At 47.2% G+C, this 22,305-nt stretch overlaps 1 protein-coding gene across 1 annotated transcript; it reads right to left on the bottom strand.

The window, feature by feature from the left end:
* Nucleotides 1–11,664: 11,664 nt before the first annotated feature.
* PARS2 (prolyl-tRNA synthetase 2, mitochondrial) lies at nucleotides 11,665–19,735 on the bottom strand. Its single transcript, XM_051999614.1, has 2 exons — nucleotides 18,197–19,735; nucleotides 11,665–16,757 (listed from the first exon to the last, which is right to left on the bottom strand). Exon 2 carries the CDS (start codon nucleotides 16,728–16,730, stop codon nucleotides 15,303–15,305), a length of 1,428 nt encoding a protein of 475 aa, XP_051855574.1. The 5' UTR covers nucleotides 16,731–16,757; nucleotides 18,197–19,735; the 3' UTR covers nucleotides 11,665–15,302.
* Between the last annotated feature and the right edge of the window lie 2,570 nt (nucleotides 19,736–22,305).

Raw genomic sequence — 22,305 nt, 5'->3', positions numbered from 1 at the left:
CCCGAGACCCACCTGAAATGAAGGTCACCCAAATCTGCATCCCCCAGAAGGTCGAGAGGAAGACGAGGTGCAGGGTCTTGGCCAGAACGGAGGGCTCCACGTCGGTAGGCATCGTGGACCGCAGGGGCCTGGGCCGGGCGCTCTGTCGTGGAGGGACAGAGACAGTAACCGGGCTGTGCGGCAGGACCCGCAGGTAGTGCGGTTCCGTGCTGGGGCAGGGGGAAGGATAACGAGTTCAGTTGTGGATGCGTTGAGTGGAAGGTGTCTGGCAGACATCCCCATCAAGATATCCAATAGAGTTGGAAAAGTGGAGTCAAGGAGAGATGTTGTCGAGAGAGAGAGAGAGAGAGAGAGAGAGAGAGAGAGAGAGAGAGAGAGAGAGAGAGAGAAATATCAAGGTGCAGTCCCCATTAAATTGTAAATTCCTTGAGGGCAAGGGCATCCTCAAAAAATCCTAACTCGCTCTACCCAAACCAGCTTGCTAGCCTCCTCTGTCTCTTCTTCCTTTCATGGGTAGATTCTTCGGGAAGACCATCTACACTCAAGGTTCCCACTTCTCATTCTCTTCTTAACCCTCCTCTGTCTGGTTCATCATTCAAACTAGCCTCTCCACACTTAGACAGGATCATTTAGGGGCCACATCCCACTTCTCAACCCCATTCTTCCTGACCTCTCTTCAGCCTTTGACGGTCAGTCACCCTCTGGTTTCAGTCGGCTGCTATGTGCTTCTCCTTCCTGGCAGAGGACTTGGGTTTCTTTGCTGGATCTTAATTCAAGTCTAGTTCACTGACCACTTTCACTAACTTTCCCAGGACTGTCCCAAGACCTCTTTTGTTGTTCTTTTATGTTATTTTCTTTGATGTCCTCTTCAACTCCTACGGATTAATTATCATCTTGGCAAATCAATCAGCCAACAAATGAAGCACCTACTATGTGCTAGGCTTGATGCCCTTGCCCTCAAGGAATTTACAATTTAATGGGGACTGCACCTTGATTTCTTTCTCTCTCTCTTTCTCTCTCTCTCTCTCTCTCTCTCTCTCTCTCTCTCTCTCTCTCTCCTCTCTCTCTCTCTCTTTCTCTCTCTCTCTCTCTCTCTCTCTCTCTCTCTCTGTGTCTCCATCTCTCTCTCTCTCTCTCTCTCTCTCTCTCTCTCTCTCTCTCTCTCTCTCTCTCTCTGTCTCCATTTCTCTCTCTCTCTCTCTCCAACATCTCTCCTTGACTCCACTTTTCCAACTCCAACTCTATTGGATATCTTGATGGGGATGTCTAGCAGACACCTTCCACTCAACGCATCCACAACTGAACTCATTATCCTTCCCCCTCTTCTGAATGTCCAGGTTACAGACAAGTCCCGCCCCATCCTCTCATAGCCCAAGGTTTGGGATTCTGCCTTCATCCTGTCTCCTGACCCTGTCCCCCCTCTCCTAACTCCCCCCCAAGCCTGGTGCAGACCCTCACCACTAGTACAGCTGCTGGGGTCCGCCTGCCTCCAGTCTCTCTCCCCTGTAGTTTCCTCCACTCGAGTTCTTAAAGCTGTTTATACGGTAGATCCCAATCTGCTTAACCCCTTCCTTGCCCCCCCAAGCCTCCCTCCCTCTCTCTTGATATCCCCAGTACCAAACACAGCACCTGGCACACAGTAGGTGCTTAATACGTGCTTTTCAGATCAAGGTTTGTTGACTGACATTAGGACAGAAAATCTCAGAGCCGGGAGGGGCCTTACAGCAGATAATGCAGACTTCCAGGGCAGGAAGGGAACATGAGGGAAACGGAGACGTTTTAGACAGGAATAAATAGAAGATAAAGGACAGGTATACTGAAGAGGAACAAGGGAAAGAGGAAGAGGAGGAGGGGGAAGGAGAGAAGCAAAGAAGGGAGGGAGAGAGGAGGGAGGGAAGGGAGGGAGGAAGAGAAAGGAAGGGAGGGAGAGGGGAAGGAGGAAAAAGAGAAAAAGAGGAGGAGGGGGAAGAGAAGAGAAGGAGAGGAGGGGTAAGAAAGGGGGAGAAGGAGAGGGAGCGGGAGAAGAAGGAGGGGGAGGAGGGAAAAGAAGGGAGGGGAAGAGAAGTAAGGAGGGGGTTAAGGGAGAGAAAAAGAGGAGGGGGAGGGGGAGGAAGAAAGGGAAGGAGGAAGGGGAGGAGGTGATTGACAAACTAACTTCTCCGACTTCCTAAGTGTGTCTCGTCCCTCCCCCCACCCCCGTCCGTGCCCGCCCACACGGGGGGTCCCAGCAGAGGGGGCTGCAGACCCCCACCTACCCTCCAGGTCAGTTCCCAGCTGCCCCGGGCCCCCGAGCGGGGCCTCCGAGGCCCAGGCTCCCCCCGCCCGCCCCGCCACGGCACCGAACCTGTGGCCTTTACCTGGCCCTCCTTCCCTCCGCTCGCGGCCGCGGAGCTGCCCGGACACCGGGGGCCGCGCTGGGATGAGGCACGAGTGGGCGTGGGGGCGGGGCGGGTCCCTGGGCCGCGCGCTCTTCCTGGCCCCTCCCCCCGCCCTTGACCGAGGCCCCGGGGACGTCCCTGCCCCCTTCCAGCCCCTCCTTCAATGCCCGAGGGACCCGGAGGGCTGGAGTTCAAGTCCGACTCCCTCCGGGCCTCCGCGTCCAGCGAGGACCCGGGGGTGGGACCCCTCTCGGTGGGGATGGCTCCGGAGCAGTCCCGGAACGCCGCCGCGTGTCCGCGTTTCCGTGCGTGCGCACGTCGCGGGGGGGCCCGCCACAAACCCAACGGGGCTGCTGCGGGAAAAGCGGTTATTAGGCACCTGCTGTGTCCCGGGCCCTGGGCCGTGCGGGGGGGGCCGAGGTGGGCGCTGGGGAGCCCCCAGCTGGGGGCAGCACCGACCAGCACAGGGGGCCCGGGGAAGGCTGGGAAGGAGGCGCGGAGAGACCCCGACCCACCATGAGGACGGCCCCGGCGGTCCCCCACCCCCACCCCCACCCCGCACCCACGTGGCCAGCTTGAACGGGCAAACGGCCATCGCGAGTTTTAGCAGGCCGGCCTCCCTCCCCCCAGAGCGGGCACCCGGGCCTGGCCCCGCGGGCCTCCAGAACCCCGGCCCAGAGCCCCCCACTCGGGGCTAGACTGGGAGCCTCCTGGCCCGCCCCGGGGAGGGGGGGTCCTTCGGAGAGCAGCCGTCGTCGCACCGAGAGGCCAGCCTCCCTCTAAAACGTTGTCAAGGGGGAGTCATCCTTTGCCTTTCTCTCCCTCCCTCTCGGGGCCAAGAGGCAGGTTCTCATTCTCCGTAGTGGAGGGGTCCCGGTTCCGCAGGAAATGGCTCCCCGACAGAGCAGGGGATGGCGGGGGGAGGGGGGAGCGGGGGGGGGGGGATGGTTTCCTTTCCCACTTTGGGCTGCTTAGTTTTTGGAGTAGAAGATGACCAGCAAAAGCAGGATGGACTCTGGCCAGCGGGTGTGTGTGTGTGTGTGTGTGTGTGTATGTGTATGTGTGTGAGTGTGTATATGTGTGTCTGTGTGTGTGCCTGTGATTGTGTGTGTATGAGTATGTGTGTGAGTGCGTGATTGTGTGTTTTGAGTGTGTGTGTGCGAGGGTGTGCGTGTGTATGTGTGCGTGTGTGAGGGTGTGTGTATGTGAGTGTGTCTGTGTGTGTGAATGTGTGTGTGAGTGTGTGTCTGTGTGTGAATGTGTGTATGTGAGTGTGTGTGTGTGAGGGTGTGTGTGTGTGTGAGTGTGTGTGTGTGTGTCTGTGTGTGAGGGTGTGTGTGTATGTGTGTGAGTGTGTGTGAGTGTGCGTGTTGTGTATGAGTGTGTGTGTATGTGTGTGAGTGTCTGTGTGTCTGTGTGTGTGTCTGTGTATGTGAGTGTGTGAGTGCGTGTGTGTATGTGTATGTGAGTGTGTGTATATGTGTGTCTGAGTGAGTGTGTGTGTGTCTGTGTATGTGAGTGCGTGTGTGTATGTGTATGTGAGTGTGTGTATATGTGTGTCTGAGTGAGTGTGTGTGTGTGATGGTATGTGTGTGTGTGAGTGTGTGTCTGTGTGTGTGTGTGTGAGGGTGAGGGTGTGTGTGAGTGTGTATGTCTGTGTGTATGTGTGTGAGGGTATGTGTGTCTGTGTGTGTGAATGAAGTAGCCTGCTCTGAACAAGCCAATGAATGATTTAAAATTTGATTAAACACTGACCATGTGCCAAACACCAGGCTAAGCACTAGGAATACAAATGGAGCACTACACAGCTGGTTTTTACATCTCACACCCTTTGATTGGAAGAAAAAAAATACCATTTATAAAACAATTTAGCTGCAGGCTCAGTGGAGAAGCTCCCCCTCCCAAGTCCTGAAGATGTATCAGCCGGGTTTATGGCAGAGTCCCGGGGTCCATCTTGTTCTCCTGCCTCAAATATGACCAAGTTCAAAGGAAAGGAAGAAGAGGAATAAGGAAATTGTCGACCTTTTCGACTTCTCTTGTTGGGGAAACCTTAGCTAGGAACCAAAACGAGTACTTACTTCCCAAAGCTCTGCAGTGGGGGCTGGGGGTCTAAAGAACCGTAGAGTTGACAACCAGGGCCTTCCCCTTCTTGTTCGTCAGGTTTCCGGGGGGTGGGGGTGGGGGCAGTATGGCTCTAGAGCTAAAGACCCTTCATGGGAGAAGAGGATGTGCATCCAGCAGTGGTTCGATTCTGAGTTGTCACCATTTGCTAATAAAGTAGAAACGAGAAGGTGTATGTTGGTAAATTTAGGCTGCACGCAAGGAAAAAGTGACAACGTTAAAGACAAAACGAGTTAAAAAGCAAGTTCATTGAGAACAAAAGACTGCTTCGCTTTTTTGGAATCACCCGGCCCCAGGGAGGTGTTTAAGAAATGTTTCTTGAATGAATGAATAGTAGATCCTTTATCAATGCTCGCTGACAAACTCCCAAGGAAAATGATTCCAAAATAGAATTGTCTGCGGCTTCCCTGCTCTGGAGATTTTAGCAGAATCCAATGAATGCCCGTTTATCCTGTGGGTATCACAAGACCAAGGTTCAAATCGTGGCTCTGACACGGCCTCTGGAACCCCGGGCAAATGATGCGATTTAGTTTTTTCATGTGTAAAAAGGGATAATATAACTATCTCACAGGCTGAGATCCTGGATATAACACGCTTTGTATGTCTTAAAATGCTCTTCAAAGAAAATATGGCAAACTTGATAGACATCGACAAACGAAACAATTTCCCTAGACTAAGAACAGAACAGAATGACTGCCTATGAACACCTGCCTCTCCATTATATGTAGCTGATTTCCAAGTAGACACTTCAAACATAACAGGATCATTCTATCGCTGCCCTGCTTGTCGATTCCTTTCTGAACTTTCTTCTGTCCTGCTCAGTTTATTTTTTAATCACTCATTGTTATCCTTTTCTTTGTTTTCTTCCTATCTCGTCTCATTCACACAGCCTTTCCTTCCTTTGCCCTACTCACTTCCAAAGAAAAGCCCTCCCTCATCACACAAAACATATTCATTCACTGGCTGTGTTGGTCAATGGAGGGCTCTTTCCTCACATTTAGTTCATCTTCTCGCGGCCAAAAGGTGGGAGACGAGTTTCATCATCAGTGTTCAGGAGTTAGCATTGGTCATCACGCTGATCCCAATTCTGGAAATTTCACAGTTTTCCTTTAGAATTTTTATCATCTTCACTGTTCTGACTCACTTCTCATCTCTTCATCTGATTCCTCTGGAGTTTCTTTGAATTTATCTCTAGGATCGTTCCTCACAGACCAAGCCCACCTCATTAATTCCCATGCCATGCTCTGTTCAGCCTTTCCCCAATCAGTGGGCACGCCCTTGGTTTCCAGTGTTTGCCACCACAAAAACTATGTATATATATATATATATATATATATATTTTTTTTTTTTTTTCTTTTTCTTGGATCTCTGTGGGATAGATCTACTAGTTCTATAGCCGGGCCAAAGGGCAGACACAATTTAGAGATTTGAGATTACTGCTCCAAATTGCTTTTCAGAATGGCTGGACCAATCCATAACTCCACTAACACTTTATATATTTGTATGATTATTTCCATGCAAGCCATCCAACTCTTGTCCTGTCCTCCCGCACCCCATCTTTATTAATCCGATAAGTGTTGAATGAGACCTCTGATTTGTTTTAATTTTCATTTTTCTAGTCATCAGTGATTTGGAATGTTGTTTTCATATTTTTCTTTCTTGAGAACTGCCTGTTCATATCCTTTAACCATTCTTCTGTTGGAGAATACTTTGTAAATCCTAAAACACTATGTAAATGCCAGTCACAGGATCGTTCTTCAGGTTTGATTTGGCCTATCTGGCACCTGAGATTCCTTCTACCTCTGAGATTGGGTAATCCCGAGATAATGGTAGTACCAATTTCACTCTCAAAAAAAGAGTGATGAAATGAGCTCATGAGTATCAGTCCCTTTGCTCTGTACCCTTAGAGTCTGAAGAATATGTGAGCTCTCATTGTTGTATTTACTTCTCTTTAATAATCAGGTCTTTACTGAATCTCTGCTATATTCCTAGCATAGAACTAGGCACAGTCAGGGATAGAAAAGATACTAGCTCTTACTTCTATGGCTCACAAAGCACTTTTCTCACAGTGGTCCTATAAGGCAGGGATTACAAATGATCATTATTCCCATTTCATAGCTAAGGAAAACTGAGGCATAGAAAAGTGATCATTTCTCTTCCCCAAAACAATATAAGTTTCTTGAGGACAGGAACAGCTTTCTTTTTATCTTGTATCTCAATGTCTGGCACTTGGTTGGAGCCTAAAAAATAATTTTTGATTAAGCTGTCCAAGGTCACAACTCTATAGTGACATCATTTCAGGGTTTAGGGGTAACCCCAAATGAACCCTGATACTGCGTGACCAGGCTCCAATCTTCCCCGCCAGTGACTGATATTGGACTGGTACTGTTACTATCTGCTTTGTAACATTAATCTGCTCAATAACATTGATAAGTAATTAAAGTCAATGAACTCTTACTGAGATATTTACTGAGAAAGTCTTATAGGGATTGGGGGTGGGGAGGCATTTCTCATCTCTCTCTACCCCATTTGTTACCTGTGAAGAGAAACATCAGATAAAGTGTTGGCTAGGAAATATTTCTACAATTGTACTGATAAACTCCCCAGAAAAATTACTCCACAATAGAATTGTCTGGGGCTTCCCTTCTCTGGAGATTTTTAGCCGAGGGTGAATGAATGCCCACTTATCCTGTGGGTATCAGAAGACCAGGGTTCAAATCCTGGCTCTGACACATACCGGCTCTGTAATCCTGAACAAACGAGGTGAATGATCCTTATCCCTGACAATTCCTACCAGAGGTATAAAGGGTCCGTGCTAACATCGTCACCACAATACTGGTCTGTTCAGTGAAAGGAATGTCTACGTTTATATGCAAGTTGAACTATGTACACCCATGGTCTCAGCTGTTCCCCAGCCGGTGGGGTGGGAATTATTATAATCTCCATTCCACATATAAGGACAATGAGACTTAGAGAGTTAAGTGACTCATCTAAGATCAGACAGCTAAGTTGTCCAGAAAGTTAACAAATCGTGCCCATTTGGACCCAGTTCTAAGACCTCTACTCCAAGAAATCAAAGAAAGAGGAAAAGAATATGTGCAAAAATCTCTATGGCAGCTCGTTTTATGGCAGTCCAAAGCTGAAAATGAAAGGGGTGCCCTCCTGTTGGAGAAGGCTAACCAAACTGGCATGTGACCATAAGGGATGAAGCAGACAATTTCAGAGGAAGCTGGGAAGACCTTTGTGAACTAATGTGGAGAGAAGTGGGCAGAGCTAGAACAATTTAGGTAATGACAACCGCATTATAGAGAAAAATAACTCGGAAGCCTTTGGAACACTTATCAACGCAACGTGCCGTTTATCTCCTGATAGAGACGAGACAGACCTTTTCGGCCATGACTAATGGGGGACTATGCAGCAGTATGTTGAGGTAGGAACGGATTAATCTTTATATAGCTCCTATTGTGTCCTAAGCACTTTGCAATCATTACCTAATTTGGTCCTTACAAGTGGAGGATCTTGCAAAGTAGGTGCTATTATCCTATGTTTACAATTGAGGAAACTGAGGCACACAGAGGTTAAGTGAGATGCTATTAAAAGGGACTACGATGGTTTGCCATCTTGGAAAGGGAGAGGAGAGAGGAGAAAAATTTGGAACTCAAAATCTTATAAAAATTGAATGTTAAAAACTATCTTTACATGTAATTGGAATAAAATACTATTTTTTTTAAGTGTCTGAGGCTGGATTTGAATTTAGGTCTCAGTGGCAGGAAAGGGAAGAAGGGATAGTGGGAGGAAGAGTAATTTCACAAATCTGAAGCGGGATTTAGCAGTAACTGCTGCTTTGATGGAGCACTATCTGTGACTTCTCTTGTGTGAGAACTCAGATCAGGTCAGCACCTGCTCTATACCTGAGAGTGTTCCCTGGGCCCCAAAAATGGAAGCAGCCATTGTGGCATTCACAGGGCCTGAAGATCCTTGGAGTCTTCCCGATTCCAAGGCCAGCTCTCGTAACACAGTCTTGTAAATTCTAACAGTAAGAATAATAAGACACGCTTCTTCAGTACTTTCAGGTTCTCTTTACAACTCCATAATTAGGAAATAAACCTAGAATTTCCCATATGACAAATGAGGAGACCAAGGCTGAGCTGAAGTGGCTAGCTCACTCTCATACTACCAGTGTGGCCAGTGTTTTTATGACCAGCCACAGAAATGTTCCAGCCATGTCCAGTGACTTAACTTCAGCCCGCCGGAGTGAGCCAGCCTTGGCAAAGGCCACCCTGGAGGTGGCTCCAACCTTGTAGATACACGGGCCTCAGTTCCCCTTAGTTAGGAATCTGCTATCCTACAAACCCTTTTGGCCTTGACACCATTTTAATTAGCTGAGCTCAATTAAGCTTTAACTGTGTGAGCTAATTAGCAGCCATGAACACTGCTGCTTGACAGAGATGTCCATTAATCCCTTAGATAGCAGTTCCTCTGATCACACTCCAAAGAACAGTTGAGTGTCCACAGGTAACCCTTCAATCATCAGGTCTGGGGAGAGATCCTTTCATCCAACCCCCTCATTTTATGGAGCGGGGGAAATTGAGGGTCAGAGAGATTATGTGGGCTGTCCAACGTTCTACAGGGAGTGTGGAGCCCAGCCAAGATTTGAACGTAGGTCCTTGTATCCCAAATCCAATACTTGCTCCTTCACTGCAACTTTGAAAGACTTTAGAACTCCAACTCCAATACCAGAGGGCTGATGATAATGTGGAAATTTCTTTATTTGACTTTGCCTATTTGTTCTAAGGGATTTGGTTTTTGGTTTTTTCCATTGTGGAGGGGGAAGAGAAAATAAATGGCTGTTAACTGGAAAGATAAAATGCAATTTTTAAAAAGATGCTTAAATGACTGGACCCCAAAAATCGCTATTAATGGTTTAATGTCCATTTAGCAGGAGGTCTCTAGTGGAGGAAGATCTGTGCTTGGGGTTTTGTGAATATTTTTATCAGTGACTGAGAGAAACACAAGATAGCATGCTATCCGATTTGCAGATAACTAAGCTGGGAGGGATAGCTAATACATCAAATGACAGAAACAGGACTCAAAATTTTGGCAAGCTAGAATATTGGGCTGAATTTGATAAAATGAAATATGAATAAAGGTAAAGTCTTACACTAGGATTCAGAAAATCAGTCTAATGCACAAGACAGGAAAGATGTATCTAGAAAACAGACCTTCCCTTCTCCCCGCCTCCAAAAATAAAATAAAATAAAAAACCCCACAAATCCAGAGGGAATTCACTGAAGAAAAGCAAAATGTTAATCAAGAGTGATATATGGCAGTAAAGGTGAAGCCCTAAGATCTCCTACTTCTGATTGGTGATTCCTTCTGTTCCTCTTGCTACTTTCCCTTGCTTGAATGAATTAAAAGGCAACAAACAGATCCCTTAATACATCCCTCCATCAAATTAGAAGAACAAAGGATAGTCTGCCTCTCAGATCTGTGAAGAAGGAAGGAATTTGTGGCCAAAGAAGAACTGGAGTACATTATTGAATATAAAATAGGTAATTTTGATTATTTTAAGTTAAAAAAAATTTCATACAAACAAAACCAATGTAGACACGATTAGAAGGGAAGCAATAAACTGGGGGAAATTTTTTAATATTCAAGGGTTCTGATAAGGATTCATTTTTCAGACAGCAGTTATTAAAACCATTTAGTACTGGCTAAGAAATAGAATAGTCAATCAGTGGAATAGGTTAGGCTCATAGAACAAAATGACCAATGATTATAGCAATCTAGTGTTTGACAAACCCAAAGACCCCAGATTTTGGGATAAGGACTCACTATTTGACAAAAACTACTGGAAAAATTGGAAACTAGTATGGAAGAAATTAGGGCTCAACTCACACCTAACACCACATACCAAGATAAGATCTAAATGGGTTCATGATTTAGATATAAAGTGATATTATAAGCAAATTAGAAAAACAAGATAGTTTACCTCTCAGATCTATGGAGAAGGAATTTGTATCCAAAGAACTGGAACTCACAACTGAACACCAGATAGATAATTTTGATTATATTAAGTTAAAAAAAATTTTGTACAAACAAAACCAATGCAGAGAAGATCAAAAGGGAAGCAATAAATTGGGAAATTATTTTTACATTTAAGGGTTCTAATAAAGGCTTCATTTCTAAAATAGAGAACTGACTCAAATTAATAAGAATGCAAGCCATTCTCCAATTGTTAGTCAAAGGATATGAACAATTTTCAGATGAAGAAATTGAGACTATTTCTAGTCATATGAAAAGTGCTCTAAATCAACTCTTGATCAGAGAAATGCAAATTAAGACAACTCTGAGATATCACTATACACGTCTCAAATTGGTTAAGATAGCAGGAAAAGATGATGAATGTTGGAAACTGGGGCACTGATACACTATTGGTGGAGTTATGAACTGATTCAACCATTCTGGAGAGCAATCTGGAACTATGCTCAAAAAGTTATCAAACTGTGCATACCCTTTGATCCAGCAGGGTTACTATTGGGCTTAAATCCCAAAGAGATCATAAAGGAAGGAATGGGACCCCCATGTGCAAAAATGTTTGTGGCAGCCCTTTTCATAGTGGCAAGAAACTGGAAACCGAGTGGATGCCCATCCTGGGGATGCCCCATGCTGGGGAATGGCTAAATAAATTATGGTACATGAATGTTATAGAATATTATTGCTCTGTAAGAAATGACAAGCAAGAGGATTTCAGAAAGGCCTGGAGAGACTTACAGGAACTGATGCTAAGTGAAGTGAGCATAACCAGATCATTATATACAACAAGATTAAATGGATGACCAATTCTGATGGATGTGGCTCTTTCCAACACGGGATGATTCAGATCAGTTTTAATGGTCTTATGATGGAGAAAGCCATTTGCATCCAGAGAGAGATTGTGGGGACCGAGTGTGGATCAAAACACAGCATTTTCACTCTTTCGGTTGTTTTTTGCATTTTATTTTCTTTCTCATTTTTTCCCTTTTGATCTGATTTTTCTTGTGCAGCATGGTAATTATGGAAATATGTATAGAAGAATTGCATATGTTAAACATATGCCATAACATATACTGGATTACTTACCATCTAGGAGAGGGGATGAAGAGAAGGGAGAAAAAAATTTGGAACAAAAGGTTTTGCAAGCGTGAATATTGAAAATTATCCATGCAAATGTTTTGAAAATAAAAAAAAAATTAATAAAAAAAAGCAAAATAAAAAACTATTAAAGTGGAAAAAAAAAATACATCCTTGCATCACAGGCATGACAGTCCCATATGTACCGTGTGAGAAATCTGCATTCCTTTCTGCAATTCCAATTTAACACTTCTCTGTCAGGAGGAGGATGGCGTGCTTCATCTTCATTCTTTTTGATTCCCAGTTCATCATGGGAGCAATCAGAGATTTAGTCCTCAACGCTGGTTTCTCTGTGTTATCACTGACAAACTGCTCTCCCAGTTCTGCCCTTGTTGCTCGGCATCAGTTCATAGAGGTCCGTATCCTTCAGGTTGCCTGGACCATTGTTTTGTGAGGGATCCCAACCATTCTTCACCTCACTCACAGGCCTTTTGGCCTTTGGACAAGCATAGAGTAGGAGCACTGGAAGGGACCACAGCAGCCCTTCCTAATTCTCCCAGTTTGTGCTTCATGGCCTCCCCATCTCCCATTCCCTGCCCCATTACTTTGTATATTTGGTATATTTACTTATTTATGAACATGTGGACCCTAGCAATAGAATGCAAATCTCTCAAGAGCAAGGAGTTTAAAACACACAGAAGGCACTTAACATATGCTAGATATACGAAGAAATCAGGAAGACCCGGGTTCAAATCTCACCTATAACATTTATTAACTTTGTGATACTGGGGAAGGTATTGAACACTCTGGTTCCTGGTTTCTTCCTCTATCAATGGCTTCTAAAAGGCTATTCTAGCTCTAGAAAGAGGACGCTGGAGTCTGTGCTGAGAGGGTGCTACTCCCTTATTCTGTACCCAGGCCAGCCCACATGTAGAGTCCAGCATGCACTCTTGGGCAATATGGTCAAGGACATGATAAACTGCACCAAGATCAAGAGAGTGACCAGGAAGAGGCTGGGATTCAAAACTACATTCCCTGAGACTGGGAATATTTACCTGAAAAGAAGAAATGAGGGGGACAAGATAGTGGTCTTAAAGTAGGTACTCATTCTGCATGATCTAAAAAGGGAAAGTTAGAGTTGAAAGGTGATAATGACAACAAGATGAAGTCAAAAGAACTGTATTTGGGTTTGGAGTCAATCAACCCAAGCTGGAATCTTACCTTGGAAATTTACTACCTGTGTGACCTCGAGTAAATTACTCAAAAATGTGGGCTTCTGTTCCCTCCACCATAAAATGAGGGGGTTGGACCAGATAGGTTCTGCCCTTCTAGGATACGTCCATCACCTTAAACCTCAATACTAAACTATATAACTCAACTACGGACAGCCAACACCTTTCCCCCATTCTCAGCCTCTTTCCACTAGCAAAGCTTGGTTTGAACTCCATGGAAGATGCCCCCCTTTCCAGTTTCCTTTGCAAATTTCTTGAGAGCAGGGATTATCTTTTCTTCTTCTTGTAGCCCCATTGCTTAGCACAGTGCCAGGCACAGAGAGGTGCCTCAGGTTTATGGAATTGAATTGGTCCTTCCTAGTGCTGTGATCACAATTCCTTTTTTTTTTTTTGCCTGAGGCAATTGAGGTTAAGTGACTTGCCCAGGGTCACACAGCTAGGAAAGGTTATGTGTCTGAGACCAGATTTGAAGTCAGGTTCTCCTGACATATGGTGCTCTATCCACTGCGCCACCTAGCTGCCCCTATAAATAATTTCTAAAGTCTAAAACCTCTAATACCAGTTGGCTCCACACAAGGAAGATCTCTCTAACAATTATACTTCACAATTTCCTATTCAACGATGGTATCTTGGACTATTTTTATCAAAAAACTTAACCAAACAAAATCAATTAGGAAAAATAATCCTATATTCCCACACATATTAATAAAACTATTAAGAGCACATTTTAGTTACCAGCACCATTCACTTTTCCATGATATTTTTCCTCAACCATGAGGCTGACTTCCACACATATCTTATACATATTTGTAGAAATATAAAAAGAAGCAGGAGAGAGGAAACAGGATTCTTTTTTGTTGCCTTTTTCCTCTCAGTTAAGCTGCCTCAAGGCTGAACTTAGTCTGCCATATGGGATTGCATGAAGCTCTGGTTGCTCAGTGGTTAAACCTTAAAAATGGTGCCCTTCATCCAGGTGTCCTATAATGGTGTTTGAAGGACCTCCTCATTTGTAGCACGCACCTTCGAGCTTCTCGTAGTCATCAGTTTGTGCTGTAAACCATAAAGGTCAATGGCCCTTTATAAGAGAACAGGAAATTACCTCATTTTCTTTCCAAAACCCTCTACCTGCCTCAGAGATAATAAACCTTCAGGTGTCCTTCACTGATCATTTCAACTACCCACGATGCAAACGAAGGACAGGAGAAGGGACTCCAAGGAGGGGAGGAAAAGGGTCAGCCCTTAAATGGTCAAAAACACACAGAATTTAAAGTAGTTCTGGTCAGGGTCAGGAGATTTGGATTCCAGTCCCAACTCTGACATAATTCATTAGGAGACTGTCCTCTCTGGACCTCAGTTTCTTCATCTCTACATAAGAATATAAATCCTTACACAACCCACATTTCCCAGGGTTGTTGTGAGTTCAGTGCTTTGTAAACCTGAAAGCATCACAGCAACACAAGTTTCATTCCCACTAAAACGCAGAATGAGTCCATCATAATATGTGATAATGCTAGCCAATTTCTGTCCCTTTGTTAATTCTGTTAAATATTCACTCTGCCTCTCCTTTCAGAGGTCCCTCAGGAACAAGGAAGGAATAACAGCCTGTACCTGGTGTTTTGCCAACATCCCCATGCCATCCACTGATGGCAAGAAACAGAGTCGGCAAGTCCAGGACAATGATAGTTTGGGAACACGGTGTATGTGTTCCTCTGACTCCTCCAGGGGAATGGAATCATTTTGCAGAAAGCATCTCATTTGTGGTCACTGCACTCCCCTGAGGTGGGCAGCGAGTCGCCATTACCAAGAGAATGAGATTTGAGGTTTCACAGTAGTAATAAGAGCCGATGGCAGAACTGGGTACGGAGTCAGAAGACTTTGGCTCTCTGATCCTGGCTCCAGATCTTCCCGAGCTATTATTCAGCCTGGCCTATTAACATGGCTAAACATTATGTAGACTAAAAGTGAACATTCTCATATCCCATAAATTTGGCCTCACGAATCAAGAGAAAATGAGCTCAGACTTTTAGTTTAGCCTAATTAGGGCTAAAGTTTCTGGGGGAATTTTCTCATTTGGGCTCCCATCTAATCGTCTCAATCTTCCAGTTGGTTTTGAGTAAGAAGACCAGGCCTTTAAGACTACGAATTGCCTGCCATGAGCATCCTCCTCACAATCCATAAGTTTCTGTTGATTTCAAGTAGAGCAGGCCAGTAGACTGTCAGTGGAAAAAGAAATTAAATTTCTTTCTTTTTATGTGACTGAGTGATGTTGACTAAATGAATGATGAAATCTTGTGGGTTTTTGGCTGAGGCAATTGGGGTTAAGTGACTCGCCCAGGGTCACAGAGAAATCTTGCTCTTTTAACTAACATCCATCTTCTACCAGTTGCACTGCTTCTAGCACTTAAGATCACTGTGAACGGACAGAACGTGGGACCTACAAGGATCAGAGACCGGATATTTAGACCACCTGTACTTTGCGCAGCAAATCCAGCAGCCCCTGTTTAGGGAGGAACACCACCTCCTCAGTGTTCTGACACCAGACCTCAAACTGGCAGGGCTGCTCCAAGGCTCTCTTGCCCGCTATCACCACAAACGGGTAGCCGAGTTTCTTGGCATCTTTCAATCTGTTCCCAATGGTTAAATGTGTCCTGTCATCGAGCAAGACCTCCCCCTGCAGCTGGGGCAAGGCGTCGGCAATGTCGTCATAGAGCGTTTCCATCGGCTCTATCGCCTTCTCTTCCTTGCTGCCCTTTTTTGGTGGAATGAGGCACACCTGGTAAGGCGCGAGCAGCCCGGGCCAGCGCACGCACTCTTCGGTGGAAAGGACTTCGATGGCCGCGGCCAGGATCCGTGTCACGCCTAACCCATAGCACCCCATTTCCACCAGCGAGGGCTTTCCTTGAGCATTAATAAACTCGGTGTTGAATACAGAGGAGTATTTAGTGCCCAGGTAAAAGGTGTGCCCCACTTCAACACCTTGGGTCTCTGCCAACTTCCCCTGGCACACCGGGCAATTTGGCTGCTTGGGGCCCAGCGTCTCCACGTTGGCTGTGAAACCGCAATTGGAGCAGGCTGCAAGCGTATCTTCCCCAACGTTCAAGGGGAGGTGAAACTCGTGAGACATCGTCCCCCCGATGCTCCCCACGGCTGCCTGCACCCGGACAAAGTGAAGCCCGAGCCGGTCAAAGAGCCGGCCGTAAGCGTCGCACACCAGGTCGTAGGTCTGGTGGGCGGCTTCGGCGGAGCAGTCGAAGGTGTACATGTCCTTCATGTAAAACTCCCGGCCCCGCAGGAGGCCGAAGCGGGGCCGGGGCTCGTCTCGGAACTTGCGTGTGACCTGATAGAGGAGGTGGGGGAGCTGCCGGTAGGACAGGGTCTTCTGAGAGGCGATCAGGCTGGTGATGGCTTCCTCGTGCGTTGGGCCCAAGCAGTATTCCTTGTTGTGTCGATCCTGCAGCTGAAAGAGCTCCTTGCCCATGAGCTGCCACCGGCCAGTGGCCCTCCAGAGCTCGGCTGAGCACAGGCTGGGCATGTCGAGCTTCTGCCCGCCGATGGCCTGCATCTCCTGGTCTATCATCCGGATCAGCTTCTCCATGGCTCGCACGGTGAAGGGCAGGTAGTGGTAACAGCCAGAGCCAGCGGGGTGAATCAGCCCAGTCTGCAGCATCAGCCGGTGGCTCTTACAGGTCAGCTCGGCAGCCCTGCTCTCCAGTCCCACCACCTGATCTTCCCTGAGGTTCTGAGGCTGGAAAAACCGGGAGAGGGCCAGGCGTTTCACTCGGCCTGGGGGGTGATGGTAAGCCTTGCAAAGGGGGGGCTGTGACGGTGGGCAGCGGGCCAACAGAGGGCCAGAAAAGCTTCTCCATCTTCTCAGAAGCCTTTCCATGCCAGCCCAGGAAGGAACCACTCAGACCTGTAGGAAAAGGAGGTATATCCATTAAGTGCTCATGCCGTAGGAAAGCGAGGCGGCAGAGGATGGTCCTAGTTCCAGTCTGGCCTCAGGCACTTAGCGTGTGAGCTGTGCCAAATTCACACAACCCTGTTTGCCTCAGTTTCCTCATCAGTAAAATGCACTGGGGAAGGAAAGGGCAAATACTCCAGTATCCCTGCCAAGGAAAAATGGGGATACAAAGACTCGCACACAGCTGAACCGCCACCAGCACCACAGAATCAGATTATCTCCCTCACGGGGCTACAAATCTGGAAATGTGGGCAACTCTTAGCCCCACTAGAACATCTCATTAACCTGATTTTTCTTTCCTTCTAATTCTTGCTGACTCAAGCAGGACTCCCCTCTCTCTCCCGCTATGAGTAATCTCATTTATATTACACCCTTCTAATTTTTTTCCTTTCTCATTTAAACTTAAAATGTTCCCATTGAGAATATGAGGCACCTAAGGAGGGACATCAGCTGGCAAAGCAGGCAGAAGGACGGCCTGAGGTCCGGGACCTTGGTTCCCATACTGGCTTGTTTACCAGCCAGGTGACCCTGCCCAGGTCACCTAAAACCCCCCGGCTTCCGTTAGCTCTCTCAGAGGTAGAACAGCCCCTCCCCCGGAGCTCCCTTCCCTTCACAGACAAAATCATGGGTTCAGGCGCAAAAATGAGCAAAACCCAGCCAATAGTGGTGGGGGAGGGGAGGGTCCAGACAAGTGAAGTCACCATAGGATTCCAGGCGGGAAGGAACCTTCAAGGTGCTCTAGGGCATCCCCGCTTCACCTGACAGCACACATGCCCATCAGGAGTGAGGCGCAGCCTAGAACCCAGTTCTCTGCTCCAGAGCTTTCCCTTGCTCCCAGAAAGGAAAAGTCCCTGGTTTCCGGAAGGCCACAAGCACCGGAAGTCCGGGACCGGTGGGAAGGTGTTAATTTCACTCAGGTCAGTTTCCCCCCAAGATGGCACGGCTTGGGGAAGCTCCCAGCCCTTGTCCCCATGATCTTGGTCGGAGCCTTGGATTCCCTCCCAGGACCGGCGGACGCGCACTCTATGGGCTCATTTCTAGAGGACTCGCTCATCTCCTCTGGACCTCAGTTTCCCCACGGTGAAATGGGGTGAGGGAAGCAGCCCTGTCAGGCTTCCCTCCCAGAAGCTCGGCCCCCGAGACTCCAGGAACGAGCTTTTGTTTGGGCCTCAGCGTCCACATGTAGGAAACGGGAGGGGGCTCCCGAGTCAGGAGCGCTTCACAGCGCGGAATCACGGGAAAACTGGGGCACGGAAGGGGGCGCTCCCGCTAGTCTGACTCCAATCCTAATCCCTCATCCCCGCTCTCTCCCCAGTCAAGGTTCGGTCCCGCCACCAAGGTTGGCCCCGACGCTCCGCCCCACGTGCCCACACTCCCAGCGCTTCACCCACCGAACGCCGCAGACCGCTGTCCCAGCCGGAGGACGCTTGCGCGGGACGTGGAAGGCGGGGCCGTCGAAGCAGGAAAACTTTCCTCCTTTCACGCAGGGTCAACCAATCATAAGACAGATCCTGAGAGATGCCCCGCCCCTTAGCTCTCAGAGGAAAAGCCCGGGGGAAAAGGAGCGAAGGCGGCCCTTTCCGGAACCATAGAGGCGGCGGAGGGAGGAGTTGTACGACAGAATCACCCCCACCTTCCCCGGAAGTTTCTTCTAGGCAGCCGGAGGCCTTTATCTATGCTCCCAATCACCGCCCCGCCCCTTTCAGGACCGTAACTGAGCGGAGGGCGAGCCCCGGGACAATGGCGGGTGACCAGAAAAGCTCGGGGTTCGGGCCCCGCCCCTCATGGAATCGATTTCTTTTTTTCTTTCTGTTGTTAGAAAAACAAAACAAACCCTAACTACAAATCTCACGATTTATACCAAACCCAAAGTGGTCATTAAGATGTGACCCTGACCCCCAGGAGCCCGATCAGGGCCTGAGTTCTTCCCTAGGGGAGGATGACCGTTGTAGGGAGAGCCCGGGTCCGGGACCCCAGGTATCGGAGGTCACCCTCCTCCAGGGCCCGCTGCCGCCTCCGGGACGCCCTGGCCCCTTTGCGGGAGTTTTGTCCGGTCTTTTCTTCTCCCGGGCCGCTCGCCTCATGTTGCAAGGCCGGAGAAACGGAGCGAGACAGAGATCGGAGACAATTTAGGGTTATTAAACGGAGACATTTACAAACACCCCTGTTTGGTCCCGGGCTGGACGAGACTATGGTCCCAAAGCATCGGGCCCTGCGGACCAGACGGCAAGGTTTTTTGTAGGGGAACAAGAACAATCCTGGGGGCGGTACCTGCATGGGGGCAGCCTAACGGGGGAGGCCTGGAGAGGCTCCTGATGTTCTAGTGATGTCTACGATGCACAGACCTCCATCCTGTCCAACGCTGAGAAGGAGCGATTGTAGCCTAAAGATATAAACCCTTCGTCTCATCCAACGTTAAGGGCAGAGTGACTAAACAGGACAATGGGAAACTGGGTCAGGACACTAACGGGAACTGCGGCACAACGAGGTGTGTATGGGCCAGTGCCGGCCCGCGCCGTTCCTCCTTTCTGCGGCTCACACCTGGCTCACCATCTTCTCTTAGCCCTCACCCTTCCCGGCCCTGGCTGCGCCCTTCAGCTCCTGCCTGACCGCCTCCAATGCCGTGACCTTCCCTCCTCCTCAGCCACCTACAGGGCCCCGCGGAGACTTCACTTTCTGATCCCACTCTGCCTTTCCCCGTCTGACCAGTCCCCTATCCTTCCCCTAAGCTCCGCCCCTTTTACGCCTGTTCATCGCCTTCCTCCTTACTCTCCGTTTTTAGACTCTCTCCTTATGTTCTCAGGCCATCGGGCCTATCCCAACTGGATTCATTTGCATAATGGTTTTTTCCCATTGCCCAAAGATAAGAACCTTTTCCCCCCTTTTTTGTAACCCTCTGATAGTACAGGACGCGGTGCATAAAAAATAACAGACGCTTATTGACTGTTGTCGTCATTGTCACTTGTCCTGTGTTCTTGGCGAGGACACTGACGTTGGGGAGGGGATGACATGACATGCAAGGGAACTGGATTTGAATGAGGGAGGCCTGTGCAGGATCCTCTGTCTTACTTTCTCCTCTGGAATCATCTGGGTGCCGTGGCCAGAGAGAGATCAGATGACTGGGGATAACCCTGAAGGCAGTGGGAAATCTTGGTCTTTTTAAACTAAGGACTTAAAGACTGAGGTCACACCCATTCAGTTTTAGCTAGGTAAGAAATGAGGCAAAACATGGCCTTTTTTACTTAGTTAAAAAAAAAAAAAAGGTAATTAATCTGGGAGAGAAAGATCCTCTGGCTTTCATGATGAAAACAGAAACCGGTGCTATTTACAATCACTCAGAGACAATCATCCAAATCAGGACCAAATCCAAGACGACTGACTTATTAAGGAAATGATAAATCCTACACAGGAGGTCCAACCGATCAATGCATTGAGACTCCTTATTTCCCTTATTATTGTATAAATACCAAAATAGCCTTGATTGTCTCAAACTCTTGATACTTGATCAGCCCACTTTGACCTCTTGGATATTATTATAGTTATTCTTCTGTTGTAATGTATTAACAGCCAAATAAGATTCTTTCGGTGACCCTCGATTTTAATTCTTCAATGAATGCTTGTCAGTTTGATCTGACTTGAGTTATTGGCAGAACCAGGGTAAGAACCCAGGCCTCATTACCTTAGCCCAAAGCTGTCCCAACAATATTGCTAAATTGGAGACTCTTTGGAGTTGCGACCATGTCATTAATAATAATAATAATAAATACCACAGTGAGGACAAAATGTCAAATCTGGAAGAGTCTTTAAAACAGGGAAGGATCTTAGAACAGAAAAACTTTAAAGATGGCAGAGACCTTACAGTTACCCTAGATCAATCCCTTCATTTTGCAAATGAAGAAATTAGAGAACAGAAATTACTTACCCAAGATCTTACGGCAATAACCAAATTGGTATGGAGAGAATGACAAAACATACAAAACCATAGATTGTAAAAGCTGGTGAAGATCTTAGAGATCATCAAATCCCGTGCTTTTATTTCATAGATAGGCACTGTGAAGGTCAGGGATTTGGCCAAGTTCACACAACTACCAAGGGGTGGGGCTGGGACCAGAGTCTATGCTCCCTGACTCCTAGGGTTCATCCCCTGTTCCATGCTGTCTCAAGGATAGGAAATTTGGCCTAAAGCTAACTCCAGAAATCACTGGAAAAGTGAAAGAACCTTCTTGCAAACACCTCATAAAAGGCAGCATGTTATTCTCTGCTGCCTCCCAAGGGGGTCATGAGGATTAATTAGTTACCACAGTTAAAGTGCTTTAGAGATGTTAGTATGTATAAACACTCCTCATCCTTAGCTCTCTCCATCCCCTGAACAGTCTATATCCTGTGGATCTGTTACCTGTGCTGAAACAACCATCCTGGGGCACTTAAGAATCATGTATTTCTGGGGATGGGAGGAGGGCATAGGAGGAGAAGAAAGCCAAGGTATCTTTGGCTAGTCTCATTCCCGAGTTCCTTGAAGACAATATACTTCACCATTTATATTCCTGGTGGTTCCATGTCATCCCTTGGCTCTGGACATTTTCACTGACTACCACCCCCTCCCCCACTCTCCATGCCTCGAATGCTCTCCATCCTCTGTTCTGATTAATGACCCTCCCTGGATTCCTTCAAGTCTTAGCTAAAGTTCTGCCATATACAAGAGGCTTTTCCTGGGTCATCTTAATTTGAGCCTCTTCCTTCTGGGATTATGTGCAATTAGCCCGACATATATAAAAATATCTATATCTTTATATATATTGTTTATACCTTGTTATTTTTGGGTTGTCTTCCCACTTGAGATTATGAGTTTCTTGACAAGAGGGACTCTCTTGTGCCTTTCGTGGTCCTCCAGCACTTAGCACAGTGCCTGGCACACAGCAGGGACTTAATCAATGCTTGTGGACTTGACAAAGTGCTTTTTTCTTATGACAGTGTTTTCATGGAGGGAGGGCAAAGATGATTATTCTAATTTCACAGAGGAGAAAATTAAGGCTCAGAGAGAAAAAAAAAATTGCATCAGGGCATCCGTAATCACCTTTCAGTACTTCAATGGCTTTGTGATTGTTGCTCCCTCCAAGGCCCAGAGGCAGTCCAGCACATTCTCAGTTGGGTAATTCTTGTCAATGTTTTTCCATTAGTCCTCCACAGATCATCTACCCAAAGCATGAGAAGCCTTCTTCTGGGTCCTTTTGTATCTCATGCATGGATTCCATTGCCACCCTTGGGCGGTCCATCTGTTATTTTTCATTCTCACTACAAGACTGGCCTGCTTCCTTTCCTAGCTGCAGATGCTTTCGGTGGGAAATCTGATGCCGATTCCCGCATGTGAATCGTGGTTGATAAGAGGACACAACCTCCTAATGCTTGCCATGAATCTCTCCGTTGTTCCGGGACTTGTCTGCCATGTTGAATCTTTTGCGTTTGTGGGGCTTCCTGACTTGTGGCCTTATTTGCGGCCAGG

Source organism: Antechinus flavipes, chromosome 4, assembly GCF_016432865.1.
Source record: "Antechinus flavipes isolate AdamAnt ecotype Samford, QLD, Australia chromosome 4, AdamAnt_v2, whole genome shotgun sequence".
NCBI classification, from domain to species: domain Eukaryota; kingdom Metazoa; phylum Chordata; class Mammalia; order Dasyuromorphia; family Dasyuridae; genus Antechinus; species Antechinus flavipes.
This window is presented reverse-complemented; position numbering and strand designations above follow the sequence as displayed.